At 48.4% G+C, this 27,754-nt stretch overlaps 1 protein-coding gene across 1 annotated transcript; it reads left to right on the top strand.

Moving 5' to 3' along the window:
* HID1 (HID1 domain containing) lies at nucleotides 1-27,123 on the top strand. The gene is made up of 19 exons (XM_048323717.1): nucleotides 1-196; nucleotides 7,374-7,523; nucleotides 9,806-9,976; nucleotides 12,648-12,761; nucleotides 14,354-14,460; nucleotides 14,924-15,040; nucleotides 15,775-15,997; nucleotides 16,366-16,422; nucleotides 16,519-16,659; nucleotides 17,051-17,141; nucleotides 17,777-17,928; nucleotides 19,141-19,219; nucleotides 19,868-20,032; nucleotides 21,145-21,372; nucleotides 21,855-21,988; nucleotides 23,468-23,548; nucleotides 23,931-24,022; nucleotides 24,347-24,505; nucleotides 24,970-27,123. Exons 1-19 carry the CDS (start codon nucleotides 131-133, stop codon nucleotides 25,031-25,033), a joined length of 2,391 nt encoding a protein of 796 aa, XP_048179674.1. The 5' UTR covers nucleotides 1-130; the 3' UTR covers nucleotides 25,034-27,123.
* The last annotated feature ends 631 nt before the right edge of the window (nucleotides 27,124-27,754 follow it).

Raw genomic sequence — 27,754 nt, 5'->3', positions numbered from 1 at the left:
TTTGACAGGAGAAGGGAGGGAGGCAGCGGGAGCCGCCGGCGCGGGGACGGGGATGGCGTCAGCGGCGGCCCCAGGAGCGGCGGCGTGAGGGGACAGCCCTGCCCGGCCCTGCCCGCAGCCGGGCCGCACCATGGGCAGCGCCGACTCCAAGCTCAACTTCAGGAAGGCGGTGATCCAGCTCACCACCAAGACTCAGGTGAGGGCCGCCATCTCGGGTGGGGGGCGAGGGGGCCGCGCCATCTCGGGAGCCGCCGCCCTCAGGGTCCCCTCACACCCGGCCCTGCCCGAGACACCCCCGGCGCTCCTGTGCGCGGTCCCCGAGCGGGTCCCTGCGTGTGGGGCCGGGGCTGCAGTCACGGGCGGCCCTGGCCAGGATCCCCCGGCGGGGCCGGGGCTGCAGTCACGGGCGGCCCTGGCCAGGATCTCCCGGCGAGGCCGGGGCTGCAGTCACGGGCGGCCCTGGCCAGGATCCCCCGGCGAGGCCGTGCCCGAAGGCTGGGGGCCGGTGGGGCTCAGGGCAGGCTGCGCCCATCCCCGTGTCACCGGTCTGTGGAGGGGCACCAGCCGGTCCCCGGGGCAGCCGCCAGAGCTGGTCGGGCCCTGTCACCGCCTCTGGTGACATCTTGTGCCTTGCTGAACAACGTCTCGTGCTAACTGAGCAGACTCTGCTGTCATAAGGGATGTCCACAGCTCCTAATGTATTCAGCTTGCGGGTTTACATCACACGGTTTGCCACTGCTCCCTTTTCTGTATCCTTTCCCCACACCCCCGCGCATAATGGGTGGAGAACCTTGCCCTGTTTTTAGGTAATAGCTGATGCAAAAGGCTGTTGGGCAGCTGTGCTGTTGGCAGCAGAGGTTTCCATCTGTGACCTGTGAAATAATGCTTTATTTCTGCAGGCTGAGGAGGAGAAGGGGTTAAGTGAAAGTCAGGGCTGTGGGAAGGGAGGGTGGCTGCCTAGAGGTCTAACATATGTTGTGCCTGTCCTGGGAGCTTGCTTAATTTTTGCTTTAAGTGGAGTGCCCAGTAGCGGCAGCACACTGGCAGAAAATTAGTAGCCTGTCCTTCTGTCTAAGGAGCAGAGGGATTTTGCTCTATTGAGAAGTCACATCCCAGGTTCTTCTGAGCTACAATGGAGAACAGCTGTTATGATCCACGTTTAGTAGTGAGGCAGTAACAACTGCTAAGAAAACATGGGGATGATGGCAGAAAGCTAATGATGGGGAATGAATTCAAGAAGAGGGTATGGATGCAAAGGGGTAAAGGGTGATAGGAGAAAATCTGTGAAAACTCAAGAGACAGGCTACTACTGGGAGTTGAATTATAGATGGGTAAAGCTGTGGAAGAGCCTGGAAAAAACATGTTTATACTTTCTAAAGCAGTATCACGTTTATCTGCATTGCTAAAGAATGTCTTTTGTGAATATATTCTTAAAAACCACTAGTTGTGGATGTAGGTAAAGAGAGAAGTGGGTGAATTGATGTTTTAAGGGATTCTTCCAAAGTCTCTTCTGCATGCTAAATAGTTCAGAGTGCCCTCAGATTTGGGCTGTTCTTCCTTGGGAAATGTGCTTATAAAGTGAGATTGGGGAGTAAATCAAGCCTATAGGGCTCTGCCCAGTCTACTGTTCACAAAGAAAATCCTGTATGAGGCAATCCCTTGGATCGTCAGCCCAGGCGAGAGCCCTCCCCTCCTGTGGTTTATCGACCTGTGTAAGGGAAGAAGGTTCACTGGGGCCCGGAATAAAAAGGAAAGAGCAAAAGCTTCATTCTTGGCTGGATTCATTTCACGTCTCTGTGGTCTAGGTGAAACTGACTGCATGTGGAAAAGGGTGGGGTGTTGGCGCTCCCATATTTACATTCTGTAGAAGGGCACCGGTGTTTGCTTGTGCAGAACGCGTGACTGGGCTCTCCTGAACCCTTCTGATCTCTGACCAGCAGCAAAACCTCCTGGTCCATGAGATCCTGGATCCAAAACCAGGCTGCAATAATGGACAGAGACAAATCCTTCTAAGCTATTGGCTCACAACACACTTTGCTTCCTCAGCAGCCTGCCTCTTGTTTTGCAGCCTTCTCTTCTAACATTAGGGAGCTGGACAAAGAGATTTTCATCAAATCATCAGTAACGTGAAACTCTGAGCTCAGAATGCACTGTGAGGTGTTCCTAAGGCTCTGGTGGGAAGAAGTGGTTGAGCAGAAGTCACTGTTCACTCATTGGTGAAGGTTTAGAGTTGGCACAGAAGTTACTTTTTTCTTAAAAGTAAGTTTTTATAATCTCCAGGCTTTTATTAATTAAAAAATGAGTGATCCCATGTGAGCATTAAAAAAAAAAATTAAATAAATTTGTAAGGAACATAACACTTGAATGTTTACAGCACACGTGGAGCCCAGAACTTGAAAGTGGAACCAAGTCTGGATGCAAATGGAATTGACTTAATTGATTTTTTTAACTGCCAAAGAGAAACTCTAAAGGTGTAAGAGTATTAAAAAAGAAAAATCACTTCAGAATTATTTCAGTGATTAAAAAGGGCAGTGATACCAGAAGGAAGAAATTAACTTACGCTACAGATGTATATTTATAATCACACATGGAGAAATGGTCTTTAGGATTTTTATATGATATGTATATACTACATTACACTGCACACATTTATACTGGTAGGGCCCATCCCTTTGATAATAAAACAGATGTGCTTCATAATAGAGAATGTGTGAGCCCTCCCAAATTGCCCATAAAAGTGCTGTCTATTTAACAGATGAAGGGAAACATGGACTGTGAATATGACAGCTTGTCAGGGCTGGTCAACTGCAGGGAACTGGTCTGGGAGCTTTAACTGCTGGGGAACCACCTTTTCTTTTCCCAGTCAGTCAGGGTTCCTGCCAGCAACCAGCCGGAAGAGAAGAAATTTCAATCTTGTGTACCAGCTTGTTAGATTTTAGTGGGAGCTATGCCTCTGCTTTTAAAGAGACAGGTAGGATCAAACATGTGGGACAAACCCCAGTCCTTTCCTTTTCCCTGGTGTGGAAATGCAGGAGTTCAATGTAGCTTGAGTTTGATAAATGCACATCTTGTGCTTGGAGAAAGGCTGGTGTCTGGCAGCCCATTTCTTCAGTGTTCAAGCTTGACTCAGTTGTCCAGGAGTCTCAGGTTGATCAAAAGCAAAGTTGTCTTAAAAGCAAAGCTGTAACTAACACTTCACACAGCTGACTTTTGTCCTGGGCTTTCCCTGCCAGACTTCTACAAATCCCATTTTCCAGTTTGCTTTGCAACACTGTCTCTGCTGTGAGAGCAGAGAACTGGTGGCAGACTTGAAGTCTCTCATTGATTCTGCACTGCTGACTGCAAAGATCCTATAGAAAAAATTATTATTGCTCTGAAGCCTGTGTGGAGGTGCTGTCCTTGGCAGCAGGGGTGAAATCTTGCTAGTTATTTATATTTTGAATAAGTCTGTCTTGAGGCATTCCTTTTGCACAGTGGCTCACAAACAGGCAGTACAAAGATGTGGGAATTGCCTCAAACTCATCCCTAGCCCTCCAGGGTTACCTGATCTAAAGCTCAATCAGGTGCTCCATGAATGGTCATTACACACTGCAGTTCTGCCACATTTGGGGTGGAAAGGAGCAACTGCTGTAACATACCACCTGAGCTTGTGCAGTACTGGCTGGAAACCCTGGGCAGGGATGAGGAACTTGCTCTGCTCTTGGGCTCCAGAAAAACGAGAGCCCCTGCTCCAAAGGATTGCTGCCTTGGCTGGTGGGATGCTCAGTTGGCGTGTTGGCAAGAAGCAAAAAGAGAACACGCTGAGCAAGGCTAGTGGCTGCTTGTTCCTTTGTTCTCTGCTGATGGTTTGCAGCAACCTTAGAATTAATTTCAGGACAGTCCTCTGGTGGGGGCCTGTTGGAGGAATTGTTAGGAATGGACATTTGATTTAAGTTATAAGTGCAGAGAGCTCTTTGTTGGGAGGAGGTACAAACACACACACACATACACACACACACAGCTGGAGTTTGTGAGGAACTGTGTCTGAAAGAGAAAGTAAAGGTGGTGTTGGTGTCAGGCTGAGGACAGTAATGAATAGGGGAGACTGTGCCTTGGGAGCTTTTCCTGTTTTTAGGACATGGTCAGCCCCTCTCTGTTTTCCTGTTTCCTGTGAGGTATCCTGTTTGCCTGGGGATTGCCTGCTCAGGCTGTGATTCTCTGCTCAGTAAGTGGCACAGGGCTTGCAAACTGAGTCTTCCAAGTCCTGCAGCGTGTGTGTGGTGTGCTTCAAAGAACCTGAAACATAACATTTACAGCTAGTAGAAAACAGAGAATGGAGGTGTCTAGAAGGACTGGTTTTACCTTTGTTTGGCCAGGGTGCAGGTGGGAGGTCTTTACTGAAGGGAAAAGTCTCCCACTTTGCCCACTCTGAGATGTCAGATCACCTTGGATCTGCCCACTGTGTCTGCAGCAACACTGCGCTACAGTTACCTCACCCCTTTGGTATGGAGCTTGGTTTGGGCCTCAGAGTCTCTCTTGGCTCTGTACCTTCAGCAGCCTCTGCCATGAGATGTGTATGGGTCAGGAACTTCCTTTGCTCTCCAGATGTGCCAGCTGTGTTTCCAGAGTAGAGTTGAGCTACTGATCCCTCAATTCATATTCTCATTCCTCTGCTAGTGCAGAGCTGGTTGTCTGCACTGTGCTGGAGGAACACTAGGCTTTTTGTTACCTGTGCCGAGGATTCAGCTCCTTGTGAGCTCTCTGGCTAAAGCACTGTCAAGGCTAGGGGTGCTCTGGGATTTATGAGTACAGCGTGTGCTGTACCAACACTTGTACCTAAATCTTGACATATCCAAATGAAGATATCCCTGGCTGGTGAACAAGGCTATTCTAGGTCTCTGTATTTCTCTCCTCTGTGAGGCTGGATACAGTCTGTTGGGTGAGTTCAGCGTGAGGAAATGGATATTTAGATCCCCAGAGATGCTGCGTGCAGAATACAATCAGCTTAAAACCAGCCAGTAATGTTCTATCAAGGAGATGAATATTACGTGGATCGAGTAGCTTCATGATGCCAGGCTGGTAATTAAAACAGGGGGGCAGTGGGGATGTGAGTGACTCAGTACTGCATCCATGTCCCAGCATTGTACATGGGATACCATCTGTTGATGAGGAGCTGACTTGCTGCAGCTATTAAAAATGCAAGGTACCAGTGTTTTAGCGTAGTCTGGTTGCCAAGATGGCAGCTGAGACATAAATGGTGCTGCACATCCAACATTGCAGTTCAGGGAATCACGCCTGTGCTTCCCTACTCCAAGGGACTGCAGTTGGAGGCCGTGTTCCTCAATCCGTGTTGTGCTGCCATCTGTAAAACAGCGCCTGTGTTCAACCTCTGAGGAGGCCTCAGGCTAGTGGGAGGTAAAGGGATCGGTGTCTACTGGAGGGAAATGGTTTTCTGCTTCCCCTCTAGATGAGAGTGAAGGCATTATTTATGCATGATGCCCAATTAGCAGCAATTGCTGCTTGCTGTTGTCAGTGGGAGTGGCTGTGGCAGGCGGCCAGGATGTACATGTGGTAGTTCTACATGAGGTTGTGGTGTGTGGTTTGAAATGGGGTGTAGGAACTGAAGGGTATTTCATGCATTACATACATCAGATTTCCAAATACTTGGCTCTTTTAGAGGAGTACAATTAGAGATAAGATGTCCAAAATAACTTTCCTTCCACTTAAGTGTTTCATGCCCAGGTTACAAAGAGCACAGCTCCTTCATGTGCTCAGCTGAAAGTCAGGCTGTGAATATTGGATTGTATTGTTCCTACAGATCCCCTCTGAGGAGCTGTGATCTTGAACCATTTGGGAAAAGTTGCTCTTCCCTTGGGAAGAGATTTGGTGGGATCTTGCATTAGTGTCCAGGTGATAAAATTAGGCTTTCAACACCAGGGCTGAGTTTAATAAGATGTCTGAACACACATGGGGTTTTTTTTCTGGTTTTGTTTTTAAAGACTGGAGAGTTGCTTGGGCTGGTTCATTGCATGACTGGAAGGACCAGGACCAGCAGCACTGAAGCATTAAGGCAAAAAGCTGCAAGGCAATAACCTGCTGTACCGGTTATTAGGGTCTGGGGTAGCCGGCCCCTCTCACTTTTTGGCCTTTGGTGGTGGTGACACATCACGTGCCCATGGGCTGGGGCTGTTACTCCAGGAGGTGACAGGCAAGGGGGCAATGCAGCACTTCTCTGTGTGAGCTCTGAATGACCTGTTCTCCCACAAGCAGCATCTGAGCTGCATTTAGACACAGCATAGAGCTGGGCAAGTTTTCTGCCTTCTACAGCATATCTGGGAGTGGGCAGGAGTTGTTTAAATTAAACACACAGTCATATTTTTGCCCCTTTCCTATCTGACATGGAAGACCTGCCCACGGTGCTGATTACTGCCCTTAGTGAGCGCTGCTGTTTGCTTTGGAGCCGGTGCTGGTTGAAGGCAGGAGGCTCCTCCTTGCCCCACGCCAAGGGCTGGGAGTGCTCAGGTGAGCAGTTCTTCTGATCTTCCAAGCGTGTCCACACCGTGGCTGGTGAAACTCCTGTGAAAGCTCACATTTTCTTCTGACTGAAATCGTGGATCCATGTCTTTCACACTGCTTGTCATAAACAGGCACATATTTATCCCACCTCTGTAGCTGGACCCTTGGGCAGGATGAGCACTCCCAGCTGTGTTTGGGCAGTGCCTATCTCTTGGCAAGTATTAGCAGAAAATGTAATGGAAAGAGGCGTGTTCCCCAGGGCCGGGGCTGGGCTTCTGAGACCACAGGTTTGAAATGGATTGTTTTCTTTGGTCTCTTTCTTCCATCTCCTCTTTGAATGGCACACTTAGTGCTTTTTAAGAACAAAGCCTTGGCAGCGACTGGCTGCACCGAGTCCAGTTCTCTATAAATATTTGATTCAGAAAGATCAATTGCATTTTATCTGTAAGTGCTTTGAGGTGGGTCTGTCAGTTCCGTGGGTCTGTTCGTGCCCTAATGTGAGATGTTCCTGATTGCTTCCTCGAGACTTTGGTTACAGCAGAAGTAATTCCAGTGCACACTCAGGGCTTCCTTGGCTTGCTCTGAAGGTGGCAGAGTGCACAAGGAAGGCCCGGCCCACATGCAGTCATGAAGATCTTGGATTACTTGCAGTAGTTGCAGACAAACACGAAGCCTCCTGTATGTCTGAGGGAATGTTTAGTTTGGGAGATAAATCATCCAAAGCCCTGGAAACAGAGGCTGAGGTATAAAACCAGTGCTAATATGTTTTATTGAACCTCTTCTTGCTTCATCCCATCCCCAAGCCAGGCATAATTGCTGATGACTGGATCTTATGGAATGGTAGTTCTGCATCTGTAACCACATTTGTCTCTCCACAGCCTGTGGAGGCCACGGATGATGCGTTTTGGGACCAGTTCTGGGCAGACACAGCCACTTCAGTGCAGGATGTCTTTGCCCTTGTACCAGCTGCAGAGATCCGAGCGGTGAGAGAAGAATCACCTTCAAATTTGGCAACTTTGTGTTACAAGGTAAGTTTGGTGCTGTTTTATTCCCTGGAGCTGTGCTAACAGGTGTGTCCCTGGATCAATAGCACCGTGGTTTCCAAGGGGTAACAGGTACCTCTTACCACACAATGTGCTCGCTTGTCCCTATCTCCTCCTGAGGGTAATTCTCAACCCTTCCTCTCTTGGGTTAGCACAGACCACAGCTGGCATTTGATCAGTTTGGAGCCTTTTTCCTCTTGTCCCCTTCCTGTGTTTCACTCTGTCCTCTTGGGTCTTGCCTGCTCTATAAATTATTTCTTGCTCAGGGGACTTTGTAGCAAGGCTGCACGTTTGCAGTGAGTCTGGAACATCCCGTTCCTTCTCTGCACCTAATTGTACCTCACCATGCACCAGTCTGGCTTCAAGCTGAGAGATCCCAGAGGGATGTGCAGACTGTCACTGCACAAGTGTCTGGATGAAGTTCAAGGAGGATCTTGAAACTTTTCTTCCTTCTGCTGTGACAACAGAACATTCCTAATGCTGCTTCTGGTGTTGTCACATCCTTGTATGGAGCACAGGGATATTGAACAGCATTTCCTGCCCTGCCAGGTTTGCCAATTTGCAAGCTGGTGAGCAACAGCCTGAGACTTATTCTGCCTGGGAAAGTGCAGGTGTTAATAATGCTCCTGATTTGAGCCGTGCCAAGAGTAGCCTTGAATTTGTAGTTGAAAACATTTGGAATGGCATTTTTCCAGTTTTAAATAGTTGCTGCCATCCTGTTTTTCTTTCCTCCTCCACAATATATGAATGAGACTTACTGAATCATAGTGAAGGTACCTCCGACTGTGAATTGTAGACAGATGTGTGTAGTGGATACTTGAGAAAAAATACAAACATGAGGGAAAATGCAATGTTTTTTCCCTGGTATTGGCTTCTGGCAGTTAGCATATTGGGAGTTGAGAAGGGCTTAGGAGACCTGTAACCCCTTTGTCTCTGTGTCTTCTTTCTCCCAAAACCAAGACTGAAATATTGTCTCTTCTCCCTACTGGAAGCAGGTGTGTTGGGAGATGTCATGACTGCGGGACTGTTTATCCATGAGCCGTAGGTCTTGGGATATCAGTGTCTTTAGGGGCCTGCAAGACTCCAGCAGTGCTTTTGCCAGTCTGAGGGCCCCAACCTGTGCCATGTGCAGTGTGCCACTGGACTTAACAATGCTGTGTGATCGTGGAGAAATGTAATTTACAGTCATGGCTGGAGACTCAGGCTATACAGTCATAAATGTGCCTGAAGAAGTGGTTCAGCTCAGTTAGTGTGTGACAGGCCAGGACAAACAGCACTTAAACACCCATTAATGCAGTGACGCAGGCTGGCAGAGTCAGTGACCCAGGCAGTCTGCCATGAAAATAAGCAGGGGCACATGACCTCATGAATTAAAAAGCAGCAAGGTGAATCCTTGTTAAATGTTTTAGCTTTCATTTCCCCTCTGTTTCCCCTTGGGATCAGGGAGTAAGAGCAAGTGGGTGCAGCTGTGGGGGGAAGAAACTGCTTTTTTCTGTCTATGGGTAAAACCTCCTGTCACTTCCTCCTGGTGAGACCCACATCTATTCTGAAAAGCCCAGTGACCCTCCACCGGCAGTTGCAGCAGCCACTGGATGGGCTGCAGAGTCTCAGCCCAGAAGCTCTTTCCAGAGCAGCAGTCCTGTTCACAGGGGCAGTGGGGAAACCCAGGCTACCACCCTCTTCTGCAGCAGGACCTTTACAGATGCTGCTGGAGGCTGTATCCCTACGCTTAACACAGGCAGCAGCTTAGCTCCCACTTCCTGAGTCAGGAGAGGTCCCTGCTGTAATCACACCAGCACAGACAGAACTGTCAGACTGTGTGTTTCTGTGTGATCATCCCCTGCCAGCGCCTCACACGGTGCGGCACAGTGCTGCTGCCTTGGTCTTTCCTGCCTGCATCTCGAGTACTTGCTGCAGCTGATTAATCTCATCTGCCCTTTTCAGTGTGTGGTGTGATGGAGCAGTGTTGGAAGGAAGCACCTTCTGGTGCTTTGGCTGTCTGTCTCACGTGGCACCACACGTGTGCTGCATGGATTAGCCCTGGCATTTGAGGTCTCTTGCAGTGGAACAGCAGAAATTCAAGAAGGTCTGTTTAAAATCATTAACCCTGTTTTTTGCAGAGTTTCAGACAGCAACAGTGCCATTAAACTGAGAGAAAATTAACTCCCAAGAACTGCTTACAACTCTGTGTGAGGGTGTCACTAGCAGGACAGACCTGCCTAACTCTTGCTAACTTGTGCTGCCTTCCTTGGTTTTGTTTCCTTCAGGCTGTGGAGAAGCTGGTGCAGGGAGCAGAGAGTGGCTGCCACACGGAGAAGGAGAGACAAATTGTCTTGAACTGCTGTCGGCTCCTCACCCGTATCCTGCCTTACATCTTCGAGGACCCCGACTGGAGAGGTTTCTTCTGGTCAACTGTCCCTGGGGCTGGCCGAGGAGGGGTCTGTCTCTTGTCACTTATTCTTCTTTCTGGAGGATGAGGGGGCAGCTGCAGTGAGGAGACACTGAATATTTGGGGGCAACTTTATTCCAGTTATTTCTATGTGGTCAGAAGTTAGGTGGCACTTTGTAATTTCTTTCCCTTCCTTTGGTTCTTGCTGCATCTTCTGAATGTTTCACTTGTGTGTGTAGCTGTAGGAGAGCACTGATATGTGAGGGAATGCTTCTCCAGTACAACCGGAGGTGTGAATCTTAATGAATATGAGAGCTGTACTGAAGGCTGTATGACTTTCTTTGACTGAAATGTCCTTGTTCCATTAATTACAGTTGATTTAAGTTTCAAGTCAAAGCAACAGCGTGTTGTTTCCACTGATTTTACAATGTCACATTTAAAGTGAACAGTGCCAGAGAAGCTCTTGGCATCATGATGCAATACCCTGCTTATGAGCTGAGTGATACAGTTTTAGCCAGGGGCCTAAACTGGGAGATGAAGCCCACAACTGAGCAAGAGCAGTTAAAGAGCGGTTCTGTTTCTGGCTCTGTAAGTGACGTGCATAACCCCGGGGAGTATCTCAGCCTCCCCACATTTCTCTGTCTGGAGAACAAGCACAAGAGTGCTCTTTTGCATCTCTCAGAAGAACGGGGTGAAAGTACTTTAGGATCTTCTGCAAATAGGAGGGATAGCAGCACTGAGAACACAGCTGAGTTATACCAGGAGTAGGTATTTGCCTGCTTGCTCCCTCAGCAGCTGCTCTGTGAGAGCCCTCTCCTTTGAGTTTCTGATCTGCAGGTCAGTGTGGCTGTACTGAAGAATGTGGTTCTCCTGAGTCTAAGTGCACTGCAGTGTCTTTGGGGACAGTTAAGAAGGGTTGGCAGTGGTTGGTACAGGATAAACTGGCACCTTGTTCTGTCTCTGCCTGTCACCTCTAATCTGCTTTGCCTGAGGGCATGTCAAAAGGAAGTTCTGGGTGGTGAAAAGGGAAGTCTTAGCTAGTCCTACTTTGTGATTTGTATGTTGGGAGTGTGGTGATTGTCCATCCGTTCATCCCTGCAGGGGCCGGGGAGTGCTGGAGAGGCTTAACAATGGAGGAAGTTGTTTTGGAAAGGAACGTGCAGGGGTGCCTGGTGTTCTGATCCAGCCAGGCTGCTGTTACTCCTGTTTTTCCACTTTGTTCAGCACCTAGAAGAGAGTATCTCAGCCTCAGAGTGGTGGGGTCACCCCAAGGTGATCCAGCCCAGTCCATGTGTGCTGTGTTGGGGAACCCTCCTGAATGTGGGTGGAGCTGTTGTGATTCAGTGTGCTCAGTCATTTAACCATGTGCATTTAACCTGTAAGGCTGGGAAAACAAATACAGTCCCAGATGTTAGGGAAGCTGGGATCACATCTAATCTAGGGGCAATAGCTTTGCTGTCTGGTGGCTGATTTCTGTCTGGGAACTGAAGATGGTGGTATGCCTGGACTCTTAGTAAATATCTCTGTGATTATCCTCCACCTGCTTCACAATGGAGTGATGGATGGCAGAGGTCCATGGAGCCATGGATCCTTCCTCCTCTATGGGAGTCTGTATCATGTTGAGATCTACTGGTTTGTTGTGTGTCACCATTTTGGATGTGGTGATACCTAGAGCCTGCAGGGGCATTTTTTCTGGCAGCCGAAATACTCTTAGCAAAGATCATTCTTGGAAAGTAAATCCCCTTGGACCCTAATGCTTGTCATTTGGCCTCTGACTGTGAGCACAAGTCAAGGCATCTTCGCTGGCTCCATCCATCCTCTCTGTGCCTGTCCTTACATCCAGGTTGTTTGGGGTATCCTCCCTGCTGTCACCGAGACAGATTCAGAGCCACACAGACCATTATCTCCATAGCTGCCTGCTGTGATTGAAGAGCCATGTGTTGTGCTCAGGCTGACAGAGGCCTGGCTGAGGTAGATAAGCTCCTGCCATTCCTGCTCTCTGCCTTTTCCTCAAGCACCAGTGTGTGGTGGGAAGGCCTCCCAAGCAGGATGCTCTTTGACAGGCAGGATCTGGCAAGGTTTCCCGTGGCAACAGCTGCAGAGGAGTAGCCATGCGTGCTTGGAGAGATTGCTCTGAACGCTGGAGATGGCACAATCCTCTCTGCTGTTGTGCTCAGTCTGCTGTGGCAGGCTGGGGCAGCCCCTTGCCTGATGCCTCTCCCTGTTCTGTCACCTCCAGTTTTGGGCAGCCCATGCAGAATTTTGAGGGGTTTTACACCTTATTGCTGCTGGTTGGCTTCTCCCCATTGCTGTCTCTCTGCACCTTCCAAATCACCTCTTTCATGAATGTAAAACCCTCTTCTCTGTCAATGCTTCCCTTTCCTTTTTGTCTTCAAGAAGCCAAGCCACGTGGCAAGGTGTACCCATTGCTACTCTTCTGACATCTCCAGGCTTTTGTCTGCTCAGTTTGCTGTCATTAAAGAGACTGTTTAGTTCCTGTTTAGTCATCACCATCCGGGGAGAAATTTCTTTCCTGTACTGTCTGGGTTTTTTGTTCCTTTGTTCCTTTTGTTCCCTCCTGTTCCCTCCTGTTCCTGTGTAATGTCTTGCCTCCTTGTGTGTTTTTGGACAGGGTATATTCTTGTGCTGTGTCATACTGGTGTTACTGTGTTCTCTTTGCTCACCCTGAGCTGACGATGCTCTTCTGTTTGTCCCTTCAGGGAGATGAAGATGATGAAAATGCCCGGCCACTGGCCGAGTCGTTGCTCCTCGCTGTCACGGATCTGCTCTTCTGTCCCGACTTCACTGTGCAGAGCCACCGGAGGAGCACGGTGGTGAGTTGAAAGTTGAATCATGAGATTGTCTGCATAGAGGCAGATTAGTTGCACAGTGGGGGGGACCCTAGGAAACCCCAGCAGCTTCCTGCAAGCCTGCAGGCAGGAAAATCTGGAGTTGCTGAGCTTGAGCCCACAGTGACTAATATTGATCATCATTTTGGGTTCATTGTACGATGTTTGTGCCTTCTAAAACAGATATTCTGAGGATGAGTCTCAAATGGAGTGGCTGGCAACTACCCCCACACTACAGCTCACCCCTCAGGAAAAGGTGGTTGTGCTGGCAAACATTTGCTCTTCTGTTATTGCCAGCAGAGCAGAGACCTTTAGCACCTTGTTCCTTTCTCTGGCGGTTTGGTGGAGTCTGGGGCAGGAAGCAGCTGTTTGCCTGCTCATGTGTGCTGTGATCTGAATGAGTAGATGGTCTCTGTGGTGTCTTTCCACCTCTTCTCCCTCTTTGTATCATGGCAGCAAAGGCATTTAAATATGTTCTGATCCTTATGGTGAGTGTCTGTACTTCAGAGGAGTTTCCTGAAGCAGGGATCTCCTACCAGGTGTGCTAAGAACAGAGGACAGATTTTGGTGCATCTCCCTCCTTCTCTCTCCCTGCCAGTGACTCTCATGTTTTTTGTAGGTTCAGTCTATAAACAAAAAAACAGCCCTCCTTTTTGGGGTAGATCTGACATCAACTAAAAATGAGCATGCTAAACCGTGGTGTATTTGATGGCTGCAAAATTCCTTGACAAATCTGAGTACTAAATTGCTTGCTTGGGGTTTCTGAGTAGCAGAAAGAGAATTGAAATCTGTTACCTGGGGCTGAAGGGGCAAGGCTGGATCAGAGCTACTCGTGTACTATGAGTAAGTGGGGCTGAAACAGATGGACTTGCTGTCTAGTGCTGTCACTTGGGATGGATTGCGCAAGTCAGGGTAACAATGGGTTTTCCTGGGAGAGCCTCCCTCCACCACCTGCACCTGTGATTTTTCCCTTGGCAGCAGCCAGACTGGTTTTTCAGGGTTCTGGGCAACTAGAATTTGACACTGAGATTGTGAATGATTTATGTTCCTTGCTGCTGGCTGCTCGTCTGCTGTCTGCAACCTCTGTAGTCTTTGCTGAGCTGACTTTCCCTCTCTGGGCTTGGTCTGACTGCAGCTTAAGAGCAGGGAGATGGGTACCACCACCTCATGTTCATGGCAGAGCAGCATGAGGCCCCAGAGATACAGGTTATGGTGGATGTTTGCTGAAGTACCACTGAGTAAAGAGGAAGAACTGTGAGAGAATGGGCAAAGGAGACACAGGACTCACCCATATTCCCACTGAAGTCAGCCCTAAAATTATGGCTAGAAACGTGGTCCCCCTCCATTGTGCACAGTGCTTGTATCTCTGTGTTTTATCCCTTACCTGCAAAGGCTGAGCACTTTGAAGATATCAGCACCTGCTTTTTCAGGCCTGGGGAGCTTCTGTACAGTTCAACTGTCTGGATGCTCCTCTGCTGGTTTCTTCTAGAGAGAGGGGCTGAACTACCTTGGATACCACCAGTGCTGCCAATTCTGGCTCCTGCCTTCTGTGATTCAACCTCTTATTTCTCCCACAGGACACAGCAGAAGATATCCACTCCATTGACAGCTGTGAGTACATCTGGGAGGCAGGAGTGGGCTTTGCTCATTCTCCACAGCCCAACTACATCCATGACTTGAATAGGTAAGAGCTTCTGCAAAGGCAGAATGGAAAGAAACTGGGCTCAGGAGAAGGAGATCTGGGGAAGATGAGCTCTCTTTGCCTCCTCGACTATCCATGATTCCCAAAGAGCTTTCTGCTTGCTCCTTTCTGAGCTAACAAGACTGGCAACACAGAAAAAAACCCAGCTGACCTTTTGAATAGCTTCTTGTATGGGAGTCAGACTGTCTGCAGCAGGAAGTGGGTAAACACTGCTGTTCTGGAAATGCCAAGGAGCTCTGTACTGGATTTCTTTTTTGTAAGGTAGCAATTCTGCTGAGCTTTGTGCCAGTGACAGCAGTATGGCTTAGGAAATGAAATGGGCTTAGCTCTCTCTGGGAAGGACATTCTAGGTGGGACTGAGCCTTCCTTATGTGTTGTGTTGATTGTGCCTCCTGTGCCCAGTCCCTGCTCCTGAATGGCTCCAGGCCTTTACTTCTCCTTCCAGGACAGAGCTGCTGAAGCTGCTGCTGACCTGTTTCTCCGAGGCCATGTACCTCCCTCCCTCCTCAGACAGCAGCAACACCAACCCCTGGGTACAGTTTTTCTGCTCTACGGAGAACAGGTGAGGATGAGGGATGGGGGCCTGGGTGCCAGGGGGAGAAATACTTTCAAATCTCTTCCATGGAGTGTGTTGGTAATGGGGAACCATAGGATTTGTTACCTCCGACATCCAGGGGCTGTTCTTTTACTTTGTCCCTGTCTCATGTACACCCCATTAGTATTTCTGCGTAGTGAGAAGTGTTCCCCAGCAGCAAAAGGAGAGTCTGAGCACGGTGCCCAGTGGAGTGTGCTGCAGGAGTGATCCCTGCGCTGTGGGAAATGGCAGATCCCGTTCTCTGCTGTAGACCCTTGGGAAGAGGGTGTGGTGCTGGTGGCGAATGAATGCCGCCCTCTGGTGACATTGTACCTCTGGGACTCTCAGCTCTGCCGGTGACACTCGCTCTCCGTAGGGGAGCACAAACCTGGCTGGAGGCTGAAGACATACAGTTTTGTCTTTCCAGAGGCTAGAGAGCTTTGAAGTCCTTTCCCGTTTTCACATTTTGCACAAGATTCCTCTGGGAGGCCACGTGGCCTTTTTCATCTCCCCTTCCCTCTCAGCTGTAGTCCAGGAGCCCAGCTGGGAGTGTTGGCTCTTGGGTCTGGGCTGCTCAGTCATGGACTGCCGTCACAGGTTAGAGAAGAGGATTGTGTTTTGTCGTGGCCCCAGACTCTTGGGGAGAGATATGCCTGTCCCTCTCCAAGTCAGTGCCTTTTTTTTCCTGCTGCTGCCTTCTGAGAGCATTTTCTCCTCCTCAGACATGCACTCCCACTCTTCACCTCGCTCCTGAATGTCGTCTGTGCCTACGACCCCGTGGGTTATGGGATCCCTTACAATCACCTGCTGTTTTCTGACTACCGTGAGCCGCTGGTGGAGGAGGCGGCCCAGGTGCTGATCGTCACCTTGGACTATGACAGCTCCACCAGTTCAAGCCCCACTGTGGATGGCACAACCACTGGCACAGCTATGGATGATGTGGATGTGAGTGATACTAGAATCTGTATTTGCTGCTCTCCTGAACTCACTGGGGTCCTCTCACACCAGCTTGTACTGAATGTTAGGCTGTAGGACTCAGCACTGCTCCTCCCTTCACAATCTGCTCTCTCTGGTCCAATCCTGCTTCAGTCCTGTAGTCACAAAATACTAGATTTTGGTCACTGACTTGAATCAGGAGCTTGTAAGTGAAAAGCCCCTGACTTTACTATTCTGTGCAGTGCTCTGTCTCCTTGCATTTAAAGCTGGGTCATTCAGAGCAGAAGGCTGAAGCGAGAGACCTTGATGGTTACATTTTGACTTCTTGAATTCACCTTGTTGCCGCTGAGCATTTCCCTCCTTTTCTTTGAACGCAGCCTCCTGGACCAGACAATCTGTTTGTGAATTACCTCTCAAGGATACACCGAGAGGAGGTAACATGCTCCCATCCTGCACTGTTCCCTGTCCGATTTCATGCTGATTGCATTAGCCCTGGGCCCACCACAGTCTCTTTCCTGGGCTATTGGCAGGATTTCCAGTTCATCCTGAAAGGAGTGGCTCGCTTGTTATCAAACCCGCTGGTCCAGACCTACCTGCCAAACTCTGCCAAGAAGATACAATTCCATCAGGAGCTCCTTGTCCTCTTCTGGAAACTCTGTGACTTCAACAAGGTGTGGATCTGCTTCTTGCTGAGCTTCACCCCAGCTTGGATATTGTGGCTCTGGCTGGACCAAGCCCTGGTGAAGGGCTGTGGTGGGTAGTTGGCAGTGGCTCTGGGGTGCTGTGGTCAGCAGCACTGCTCCCTGATGTAGGGGCTGGGGGTCTGGCTGTAGGGCCAGCCTGTGAGAGGGGCTGCAGCTCCAAAGGTTTGTGCTGGAAGCAAGTTCTGCAGCAGGTATTATAAAAACTCTACAAGTAACACTGGAGTTGATGAGGTAGTGCATACACCAGCCTTTCTAATGTTCTTGAGAGCATGATTATCTTGAGACTGCCTGTTCTGAATCCTGTGGATGGTGCAGGGTATATGCTTATGATTGTCTGAAATCCTCCCCTTTCTTCCAGAAATTCCTCTTCTTTGTGCTGAAGAGCAGTGATGTTCTGGACATTCTTGTCCCAATCTTGTATTTTCTCAATGATGCCAGAGCAGACCAGTGTAAGTTGGTTATTTTCAATATTTGAGATGATTTGTGCCTGACATTCGAGCTAGAATGTTTTTGAGATGCTTCCTCCCTACCACTTGACAGCGTCTTGAGTGCATGTTCCTGAGCTTCTACAGACATGGAGTGGAGTTGTCCAGTTAATTGGGTTTTAATGTTTGCAAGAGGCTAGAAGTAGGACATGATCTATCCCAAAACACAGGGAAGGGAGATCCTTCCTTAGCATGTGTTAACATTTTGAGTCCTCATGTTGAAAATGGTGTCCCTGATCCAGTGAAGAGGGAAAAATGAGCAATCTGCTCTTGCCATGGGAATAAATCAGGCATAACTCCATCATTGTGTAGTGAAATAGATCATCCTTACTATGAGGATGGGTTTACATTAAGGGCATAATGAAGAAAAGCATCCAAGACTTAACACTGATAAGACTTTAACACAGATGTGCTTGGGAAGGACACTGGTACTGACAATGGAGGGAGCTCTGTGTGCCCCTTATCAGGGTGGTTTAGTCTGTGCAGTTTTTTATCAGTCCCATAGTGTTTCTCCTCTCTCCTCACTGCCCCTCTGTTTTCAGAATTCCACTGACCTCACTGTGACATGTTTTTCTGTTGTTTTTTTTCTCTCCTTGCAGCACGAGTGGGCTTGATGCACATTGGGGTCTTTATCCTCCTGCTCCTCAGTGGGGAGCGTAACTTTGGGGTGCGACTGAACAAGCCGTATTCTGTACGAGTGCCTATGGACATCCCTGTCTTCACAGGGACACATGCAGATCTGCTCATCATCGTGAGTACAGCTCCAGCACTTCTTGAACCCTCCTACCTCCACAAAGAATTGTCCTCCTTCAATGTGCTCGCCCTCCCTAGACTGGAAGCCCACTGAATAGCTAGGAATTGTGTGGGATGCACACTTTTAACCTGAGGTGATGTGTCTGGCAGGGTGCATATGTATGAGGTGCAATTCCATCTGCATGATATCCCAAAAATCAGGACTCCTGATGGTGCTGGACTGCTGTTCAGAGGACTCTGGGACTGGCATGAGGGGGGTGGATGCATGCCCTCTACCAGACTTGATTGTAGGTAGGGAAGGCAGGAGATCTGGCTCTGTCCCAGGTAACCAGAGGTGTGTGGATCACATCTGTCAATGGGGACAACAGTGATACCAAGCTCAGCCCTACAGCTTTGGGTTGCTGCAAGTTTCATTGACCTTTCAGTCTGCCCACAATGCTGCCTATGAGCAGCTGCGTGCTTTGTGACACCAGCCTCAGGTGCTTCCCTTCTGTCGTGTTCTCATTTGCCAGAGAAGAGTCTCTCAGCAGCTTCTGATAAATCTCCGAAAGGAGATTCCCATTAGAAGGAGTAGGAAGAAACCTGCCCACTGTAACTGCTCTTGATGCTAAGTGTTTTGCTCTTGCATTCCATTAATCTCAGATCATCTCTTTGTTTTAATTATGCTCAGGACTTCTCCACAGACATGCCAGATAAAGGTGGGAAGGCCAAGATTGTGAATGTCTGAACTGATTACAAGGCACTTGAATCTTTTCACGTCTGAGGATATAGTTAAAAATAGGACAAACATTTGAGTTAGAAGTTTGCACTAAAATCAAATGTAAAATGACTCATTCTGTGGCATTTCAAGCAGCTATCGTAAGGGTTCAAAGTCCATTGGAGATGAAGGTGTCTCTTACTTCCTGGTGGTTTAGTTTTGTCCCAGGCTGCCTGAACATTGTGGAACAGCTGACAGTCAGTTTCTGTTTGCGGTGTTGTAGGGCCCTCATCATGTTCCCAAAGGATTCCTTGTAAATGAAAGCTTGTACTCCTGGAGCGCGAGTCTGCAGTGAGAGCAGCCTTCCCCACCTGTGTAATTGTGGAGTGTGCAGGGCCCTGCCTAGGAAGGAATGGTGTCAGGAAGCGATTAGTGTGGGGGTGGCACTGGTTTTGGTTGAGAGGGTGCTTTCAGTAAGGTGCTGCCTTGCTCAAGAGCTCCTTCCTTCCACAGGTCTTTCACAAGATCATCACCAGCGGGCACCAGCGGCTGCAGCCCCTCTTCGACTGCCTGCTCACCATCGTTGTGAACGGTGAGCGCTGTGTGGGGTGAAACCACAGCCCACAGTGCTCTCACTCCCCTCTCCCTTTGCCCCTGCCTGTGTCCCCTAACGCTGGCCAGTGCCTGCTGCTGGAAACTCATCTCTTCCAGCCTGTGCTGGAGGGGCCAGTGCAGATCAGATCTGCCTGCATGGTCAGATGGGGCAGAGGGGGGGGGACTGCAGAGTCCTGGAGCTCCCCTGGGGTGGCAGCAGGACATTTATCAGCAGGACATTTGTCAGCAGGCCTGGTGAGGGTGGTTAGCAGTGCTGTCCCTTTCCAGCAGGGAGTGCCACCTCCTCACGGTGGCGGTGCTTCCCTTGGGCTTAGTGAATGCCCACGTGGCTCCAGTTGTGAAGCTTTTCAGGAGGCGCATCAGAGGTGCTGTTATTATTAGTGTAAGACTAAACAAAACCCTCTGAAAGCAGCAATGCCTCCTTTTACTAGGCAATATCTCTTGTTTCATTTCCTCTGTATTTGGAAATACTTCTGTGGAACCCTGTTTGGCTCAGCTATTCCATGAGGCTTTCTCAGAAGTGCAAGGGTGGGAAGGTCATGAAAGCAACATTTTTAGTGGTGTGTTTTTGAGAATAAATACACCTTGGTTCTTTCTCTAGTTTTCATTTGTTTGCCTTCCACAGTGTCTCCATACCTGAAGTCTCTCTCCATGGTGGCTGCTAACAAGTTACTGCATCTCTTGGAGGCTTTTTCCACCACCTGGTTCCTATTCTCTGCTGTCCAGAACCACCATCTTGTTTTCTTCTTGCTGGAAGTTTTCAACAACATCATTCAGTACCAGTTTGATGGTAAGAGACTGCTTTATTTAGTGGATTTGCACTAGTTTAGTCCAAGAGAATGTGAGATGGAGGTTCAGAGGAAGTCTGAGGAGATGAGAAGTGTAGAAATCAGCTACATAGGACTGAGAAGTTGAGTTAGTAGATAATCGGCATTGGGTCCTGGCCCAGGCAAATTTGCTTAGAGCAAAATGAGATGGCAGCTAATTATCAGCATAACCTCAGCCCTCCTGCAGAAGGTGAGATGCATAGAGAGGAAAAGAGACACAAAGTGAGTGTGTAACACGTAAGTTGTGACTGGCTGGATGTTGCTGTGAAACTGCTCATGTTGCTCAGCAATGTATTTGATGGGACAAAACAACTTTCAAGTGCCTCTCAGTTCTCCTTTGGCAGGTTACTGGGGGCTGAAGACCAAACTGCCTCATGCAAAGAAAGTTCTGCCATGTGCTACTTTCCAGGAACTGCCTTATGCTTTCCCTCTTAATAGAATGATAGTCTTCTACCTCAAAGAAATAATAAAGTCAAGTCCCTAAACCTGGTCAAAATTTAGTGTTTTGCTTTAAACTTGCAAATCAAGAACAGCCGTTCTGCTTCCCTGATGGGAATCTTGCATGTGGCAATTGCCAAATCCAAAACCAACCTTTGTGGGTGTAATTTGTGTTTTATATTAGAGGATGATTTCATTCTGTTCTGTGCCATCTTGCAGGCAGTGAGAATTCTGGCTTTTTGGCTTTGCTATTTCAAGCCTGTGTCTCCTTAAATTAAATGCCCTGTTTTGTTTTGTGAGTTCTTTTGAAGATGGAAGAATCTTGAACCTTGGCTAGTAACCTTTTCTTCCAAAATAGATGCTAATATGTAGTTTAAACTGTCCTTTTTCTTCTCAGCTGTTTGAATATCCCTCACCAAGCCATTTCTTGTCAGCTTTCCAGCCTAGGAAGGATTTCTCTGAATTTTCTGTACTGCTTAGTAACAGATAGGAGGATATTGATCTCTGCTCTTTCTTCCCTGTGCCACTGCCTTTGTGGGTGGGAGCAACCATGCTTTGTGTACGCAGCAAGCTGGGCTGGGCTGGCAGAGCTCTTTGAGCCTTACTTCTCTGCTCGTTCTGTTGCTGTGATTCCCAGGGAACTCCAATTTGGTCTATGCTGTTATCCGCAAGCGGAATGTCTTTCACCAGCTGGCCAACCTGCCCACGGACTCCCAGTCCATCCAGAAGGGGCTGCAGCGCAAGAAGAAAACCCCCGAACCCATTTCTCGCACCAACTCCCAGGACGGGGTCTCCATGGAAGGGTCACGTCCTGCTGCCCCTGCTGAACCAGGGACGCTGAAGACCAGTCTGGTGGCTACTCCAGGTGAGCTTTAGTTTACCTTTGGAACAGGAGAGAGGTTTGTTTTCTCTGTGAGATATGGTGTGGGCTCACCTTTTCACTGGGTGTGGAGAGATTAAGAGTTTACATTTGTGAATAACTTAACTGCCTTTCAGTCTTGAGTTTCAGATCAGTTGGCCCAAGCTGATCACAAACAAACTGCCTTCAGTTTCTGTCCTCTCAGACTTAGTGTGGCCATGACCATTTGTCCTAATCTTGACCTATTGCCTTAGGTTAACTCAATCCATGTGAACCTGTGTTACTCCTCAGGGAGCATTTTTCTAGAGAAAAACTCCTTTGGGGTTGTGAAATCAAGGCTAAATCTTCCTTCTCCTGTTGAAAGGAGCGCTTTTCCGGTATCAGCAGAGACACAGGGTGTCAATGCATAGTGGGGCAGAGAAGAACCCTTTGCTTTTAAACATACTTAATTAACCTGTGTTTCTGAGCTTTTCCTCTTTTGAACACAGGGATTGACAAGCTCACGGAGAAGTCCCAGGTGTCGGAGGATGGGACCATGCGTTCATTGGAGCCCGAGGCTTCCCAGCTGTCACCAGAGGGAAATCCACCCACAGCCCTGAGTGATGGGGAGCCCTGGAGTGGGGTAAGGTCAGACACTGGTGTGCAGGGAAGGTCTAGGTGTGAACAAAAATGAGGGGTTAGAAGAAGAGGTCTGTTGGCCCCATTGAAGAAAGGCATTGCACTAAAGGCAGTGTGCACATGTGCAGGGTGCTGGAACACAACGTGGTTCAGAAGGGCTGTTGCATCATCTTGGGTGTTTCATGTTTGTGCTACGACACAAGAGCTGGGGCACTTGAGTGAACTTTCTCCAACATGAAGACTCTGACAGAGCAGTGAGTGTAAAATTGCCTGGGGAGGCCATGAAACCTCCTGATCCTGAGGTTTTCAACTCAGGTTCTTACTGCTGCTTCTTTTTCCTCTCCCTTGGGATGGAGAACTCTACCAGAATCTTCTGTCTAGCTGGTGCTGTGAGCAATGTGTTCCCATGAAGGCTGGGCTGAGGTGCTGCCCTCAGAGTGGCTTTGAATAAATTGGAATGTACAGAATTCCCAAATACCCCCGGACCAATTTTATTTACCCTTCCTGGCCTTGCCTGATACCAAGGCCCATGGCCAATGAGACATCTTAAGCACGCAATTAATTATGTTGTCATTTAATGAGATCTTGACTGAGAACTTGCAGAAGAAAGGTTTTCTTCTTCTAGCAGCACATGAAACATAATCATGGGTCATTCCATCTGTGTCCAGCAGCTGGCTAGAGCTGTTCCCCAGCTGGAAAAGCACTGGCACAGCTCTACCCCAGGCTGGCTGTTTCTGGTTGTAAAGGTGATGAGTGAATGAGTCTGTGCATGTGGAGGAGGTGTAGGATGGCTGTTGGAAGGAAGTGCTGTGCCCATTTGTTTTGTAGAAAAGTCAGCTCTAGGCTGTAGCAGTGCGTGGTCAGGGTGCATTGCTAAAGGAAAAAGCCTCTCTTCACCTTGTGCAGAGATCAACAGTGATTTTAGAGGGTTATTTCCTTCCTTCCCACCATGAGTGTGGAAAGCCAGGTTGAGTGTGTCATTCCTCAAGGAGCAAGAGCTGTTAGATAAGAATTGCTGAGAGCCTACCCTTGGAAAAATGCTCTTCAGGATATTCTAGGATGGACACCAAAAATCCCAGAGATACTCAGTAGACAGAGGCTGGAAAATCTGTGGCCTTCAGCTATTTAATCTCTGTGCCAAAAGAAATAAGTATGCCTGAACAGTCTCTTGTCAGTCCTGTTTTAACTCTGCCACTGTGGATTGTTCCAGCAGAGTGTCAACAGTGGTGACTGGACCTGTGACCTTCCACAGGGCCCTCCAACTTCATCAAATATTGCCACTCACTGGGTCAGAGCACATGGGTTTGGTAAAAGAAGGTCTGGTGGTTTGACATGTTCTAGGGACAGGCTGAGCTGTCTTTCCCAGTAGCGGTCTAGAAAATCTGGGGAGAATATCAGCAGAAAATGGATTGTATTTCTTACTCTTAAGTGTGATTTACATTTGGTTTTTTTTTTATTTGTTAAAAATAATGTTTATTGATAGGAGGCATCACATTCCCGGCGGGATCGAAGGCGTCTCTCTAGTGCATCCTCCAGTGGACAGTGGACTCCAACTCCTGACTGGGTAAGGGCATCTGAACAGAGGAAATCAATAATGAGGAAGGGTTGTGGCAGAAATGCCTCACAACCCCTACCCCTTCCCCTGCCATCAGAGACTCAAGCAGCATTTCCTCACAGGTGCTTGAGGTCAAAGCTCCAGAACTTTAATTTACTGACATCTGCAAAGAAATGATTTGTTTTACCTCTTTCAAACCAATGCCCCACTGGTCTCATTGGGTGCCTCATAATTCTAGTGCTCCAAGATTTACTGTACTGCTCCTGTGCATTCAGTTCACCCACCAGCTTTGTGATCTTTGTAAACTTCATTTGTTGCAGAGATTGTGGAGACAGCTGTAAAAGCCTGCTAATGTAGTGCGCTGATGTCCCTGTTGCTTTCCTACCTACAGGTGATGTCTTGGAAGTCAAAGCTTCCCCTGCAGACAATCATGCGGCTCTTACAGGTGCTGGTCCCTCAGGTGGAGAAGATCTGCATTGACAAGTAAGGAGATTTTTGGAGAGGAAGGGCTGTGTGGTGTTTTAAGGAGCAATATGATGTTGGCAGAGTTTGAATTTGGAGGGCTCGTAAGAGAAACCTTGTAAAGTTTAATTGAAAGCATGCTGGGCTCAGCAGAGTTGTTACTTTCCTTGCCAAACATCTTGTTTGTCTGATCCCTTCTCCACTCTGTTTACAGAGGGGAGCAGGAGTGTTCACTTTGGCTATGGCTCAGTGTCTGCGTTTGTTTAGGCTGACCCTTTGTGCTGCAGCAGTTTTGGAGATGTTTGTGGGACATGCTAAGGATGTTCCTGGTCTGTGTCTTGGCAGGGGTCTCACAGATGAGTCAGAGATCCTCAGGTTCCTGCAGCATGGCACCTTGGTGGGGCTGCTCCCGGTGCCTCACCCCATCCTCATCCGCAAGTACCAGGCAAACTCGGGCACTGCCATGTGGTTCCGCACCTACATGTGGGGAGTTATTTATTTAAGGTAAACCAGCTGGCTGCAGCCTGACTAGGTCTTTTCCAAAGTTTTGGGAGGCCTATAGAGAGAATTGCGTGTGCTCAGCCAGCCCTGGGTTATCTCATATTTACAGGATAGAAAGATGTTGTTCCCTTGGAAGAGACTGGGGTGAATCAGCTGCTCCAAAACTTTGAGTGGGTGACATGAAGGGGGTTGTTCTGGGAGTGCTGCTTGTTTGGGAACTGGCAGCAGCAGGGAATAGAAAAGCTGCCCAGAGGGTCTGGTGCAGAGATTTCATGCAAAGCTCTGGCTTTGTGGGATCTTGTAGATACTGTCATCCCTGTAAGGTGCATTGTCTCTCAGCCAGTGATCTCCTTTTATGCAAAGTTGAAGGCACACTGTGCAGCCAGCTCCTGTAACCTTGGCTGTGAGATTGGAATTCCATGTACCTGGCCACAGGGAGTAAAGTGTCTCTTGTCTTTCTGTCTCAGGAATGTGGATCCCCCGATCTGGTATGACACAGATGTGAAGCTGTTTGAAATTCAACGGGTCTAAAGAGAGCACTTACCTCTACTGAGAGGAATACACTGGATCTAAGGACTGCGGTGTGCTGCTTCATCACAACTATTCCTGCATTTCACGTCCAGCTGAGAGACCAAAAGGACAATCATTTCATTTACCTCCCTGTCATTTAAAGCTTTAATCGGGACCTGCTTGGACATCCCTCCCCCCAGTTCATGTCTCTTCCCTCACCCTTCACCATGAACCTTGAGTTAAAGATATCTAAGGGATTGTCCATTGTTGTGGTTGCACTAGAAATCAGACTGTTCTTAGCTCCTCTGTTACTCTTTTGCTTCTGGATGTGGTTTGATAACCAATATGACCCTGTCCTTGCCCTGGTCAGAGTCAGCATTTAATTGAAAAAGACTAGCTGTACATTGGGTGCAAGGGAGAAGCTGCTATTCCTGCAGGAGACAGGGTTTGGAAACTGCAGTTACTTCCGTGTAGCTCCATAAAGTTTCCAGGGCATCCCTTCTGGCTGCAGGTGTCTCTCTAGTGTCTCAGTTGCATATAGGGAAGTCTTTCCCACCTAAATGAAAGGAGAAGATGTTGAAGGAAAACTTTGTGTCTCAGTTCTGAATCTCTCTAGTCCTTTCCTGGAAAGATGCTTGAGAAGTTTTGTTGGTGTGGCTCAGAAGTTTTTCCTTGGCTTCCAGGCCCAGCAGCCTGTCCTTCATGGTGGGCTGTTGCAAAGGAGCCTGTCTCACTTTTGAAAGCCCTGTTTAATCTGTGTGAGCACACAAGGAGGAAGGGATTGGCTCAGTGAGAGCAAGGAGAAGAGACCTGACTGTTAAATTCTTTTAAGTCTTCTCCCACTGGCTGAAAGGACACAGTCACCTGGGTTTGAAAGGAACCACATCCTTCCATCTTTGCCTGGCAGGCTGATGCAATGCAGGGAGCAAAAGGGTCTTTTGCACACTACCGTTAAGGCAAGGGTTTGAGGGAGGCACTCAGGGAAGTTGTAGGAGGAATTTGGAAGTTGTAGGAGGAAAAGCATCTCCATGTCAGTAGGGAGTGGAGACTGCTGAGGCAAAGTTTAATTCTTCAGGGCATTTTGCTATTGACCAAGTTATTGAGTCTTGAATGTATTGGGTCCCAAGCACGTGTAAAATCTGGGAAGCCAGAATGGGAACTGGTGGGAGATCCGCTGTTGCTGGCTTGGTTCAGCATCGTGGGGTTACACATTGGTAAGTGGAGACGCCCTGGGGTTTGAGTCAAATTTTATGTTCTGCTGGGAGGGGCTGTTGTCTTAGACCCACGTGGTCTTTAGACAATGAAATGTGAGGGGTCCTGTCATGAACTGAGACCTTTCCCTCTCCAGCAAAGCATAGTCCTTGGTGCTCTTTTATTCAGGCTCTTGGGAGGATTGCTGGCCATGAGCTGTTTGCCACAGGTTAGACCACAGGTCTGTCACATTAAAGTACAGGGACAGTGTGACACAAGTCTGTGACTTGTAACCCTGGCCTAAGCTTTGCAGCTGCAGTGATAACAGCATGACCATCCTCTCCCAGAGAGCTGCTCCAGTGTGCTGCTGGCTCCCACTGGCCTGTAGTCAGGTGGTTTCCTTCTCTGGGCACTGAAAGAGGATAGAGTCCCAGGCCAGTAGAAAGTGAAATAAAACTGGAATGGTTTTCTGAAGGATAAGAAATGCGTGAAATAGAGAGAGGTTATTCCCCCACCTGCCTCCCATCTCTAACCCACTTTGCCACCCAGCACTACTCCCATCCTGACCCCACCTCTGTTGGTGTAAACAGGGTGAGGGCTCTGTTTCACCTGGAGAATCTCTCATGTATAAGAATGTGATTTGGTGGGGCCAGACTCTGATTGTATGGCACTCGCACCTCACAGCTGGAACGGGGCCTCCCGTGTCCCATGTGCTTTGCCTCTTCCCTCCCATGGATCTGCTGGTTCTCACAATCTCTTCCGTCCTCTCTTTTCTGCTTTGTTTCTTTGTGAGTTCCTCTGGAAGCCTTTTTGTTTGTTTCTTGGTGTTTGGAGTCTGATCCTTGTTCTGTGGAAATCAACTTGCACTGTAAACTCTTTGCTTACTTACGGAGAGAAAGATAAAGATTAACTGAAACATGCACTTGGGTCCTTTTTTTTTTTTCTTCCCCAGAGAGAAGTTTATAATCTTGTTTGTCTTACATTGAGGTGATTTGTGCCACTAGGGGACCACAGGCTGGCTTTCTCTGCAGTGGTAATTTTATTTATAATCAGAAATTAAGATTTGACTCTGGAAAATGAGCCTGAATTGTGTGGGTTTGGCTGTTTCTATGTTTATAGCATCATCAAAGATCAAACAGGATCAAGTCTCCTGAGTTAGTGAACCATGTGCTAAAACCTTTGTGCAGTTGAGACCTGTAAAACAGGCACCCTGGCCCTGGGGGCTGTTAGGAAAGGGCATGGAGGGCCTTGACTGTTTATCTGATCTGTGTGGCTGTAGGTGAGAGTTGGAGCTGGTGGGCTTCATTCCTGTCCATGCTGATCATGTCTTCAGTCATGTATTTAGTGTTCATTCCAAAGTCACCTGCTCTGTGAAAGCTCAGTAACTTAAACCAGTGTTTTATCCATTAAACTGGATAAAATCCAGGTCATGGTTTGCCCATGAAGTGTCATCCTTCCTTGTCCCCAGGCTGTCAATCACTGGGAAGAAGGTTTGAGGTCAGACCTTAGCATGTATGTCCTGTGGATCCTGTGGTACAAACACTGACATGA

Source organism: Corvus hawaiiensis, chromosome 19, assembly GCF_020740725.1.
Source record: "Corvus hawaiiensis isolate bCorHaw1 chromosome 19, bCorHaw1.pri.cur, whole genome shotgun sequence".
NCBI classification, from domain to species: Eukaryota; Metazoa; Chordata; class Aves; order Passeriformes; family Corvidae; genus Corvus; species Corvus hawaiiensis.
This window is presented reverse-complemented; position numbering and strand designations above follow the sequence as displayed.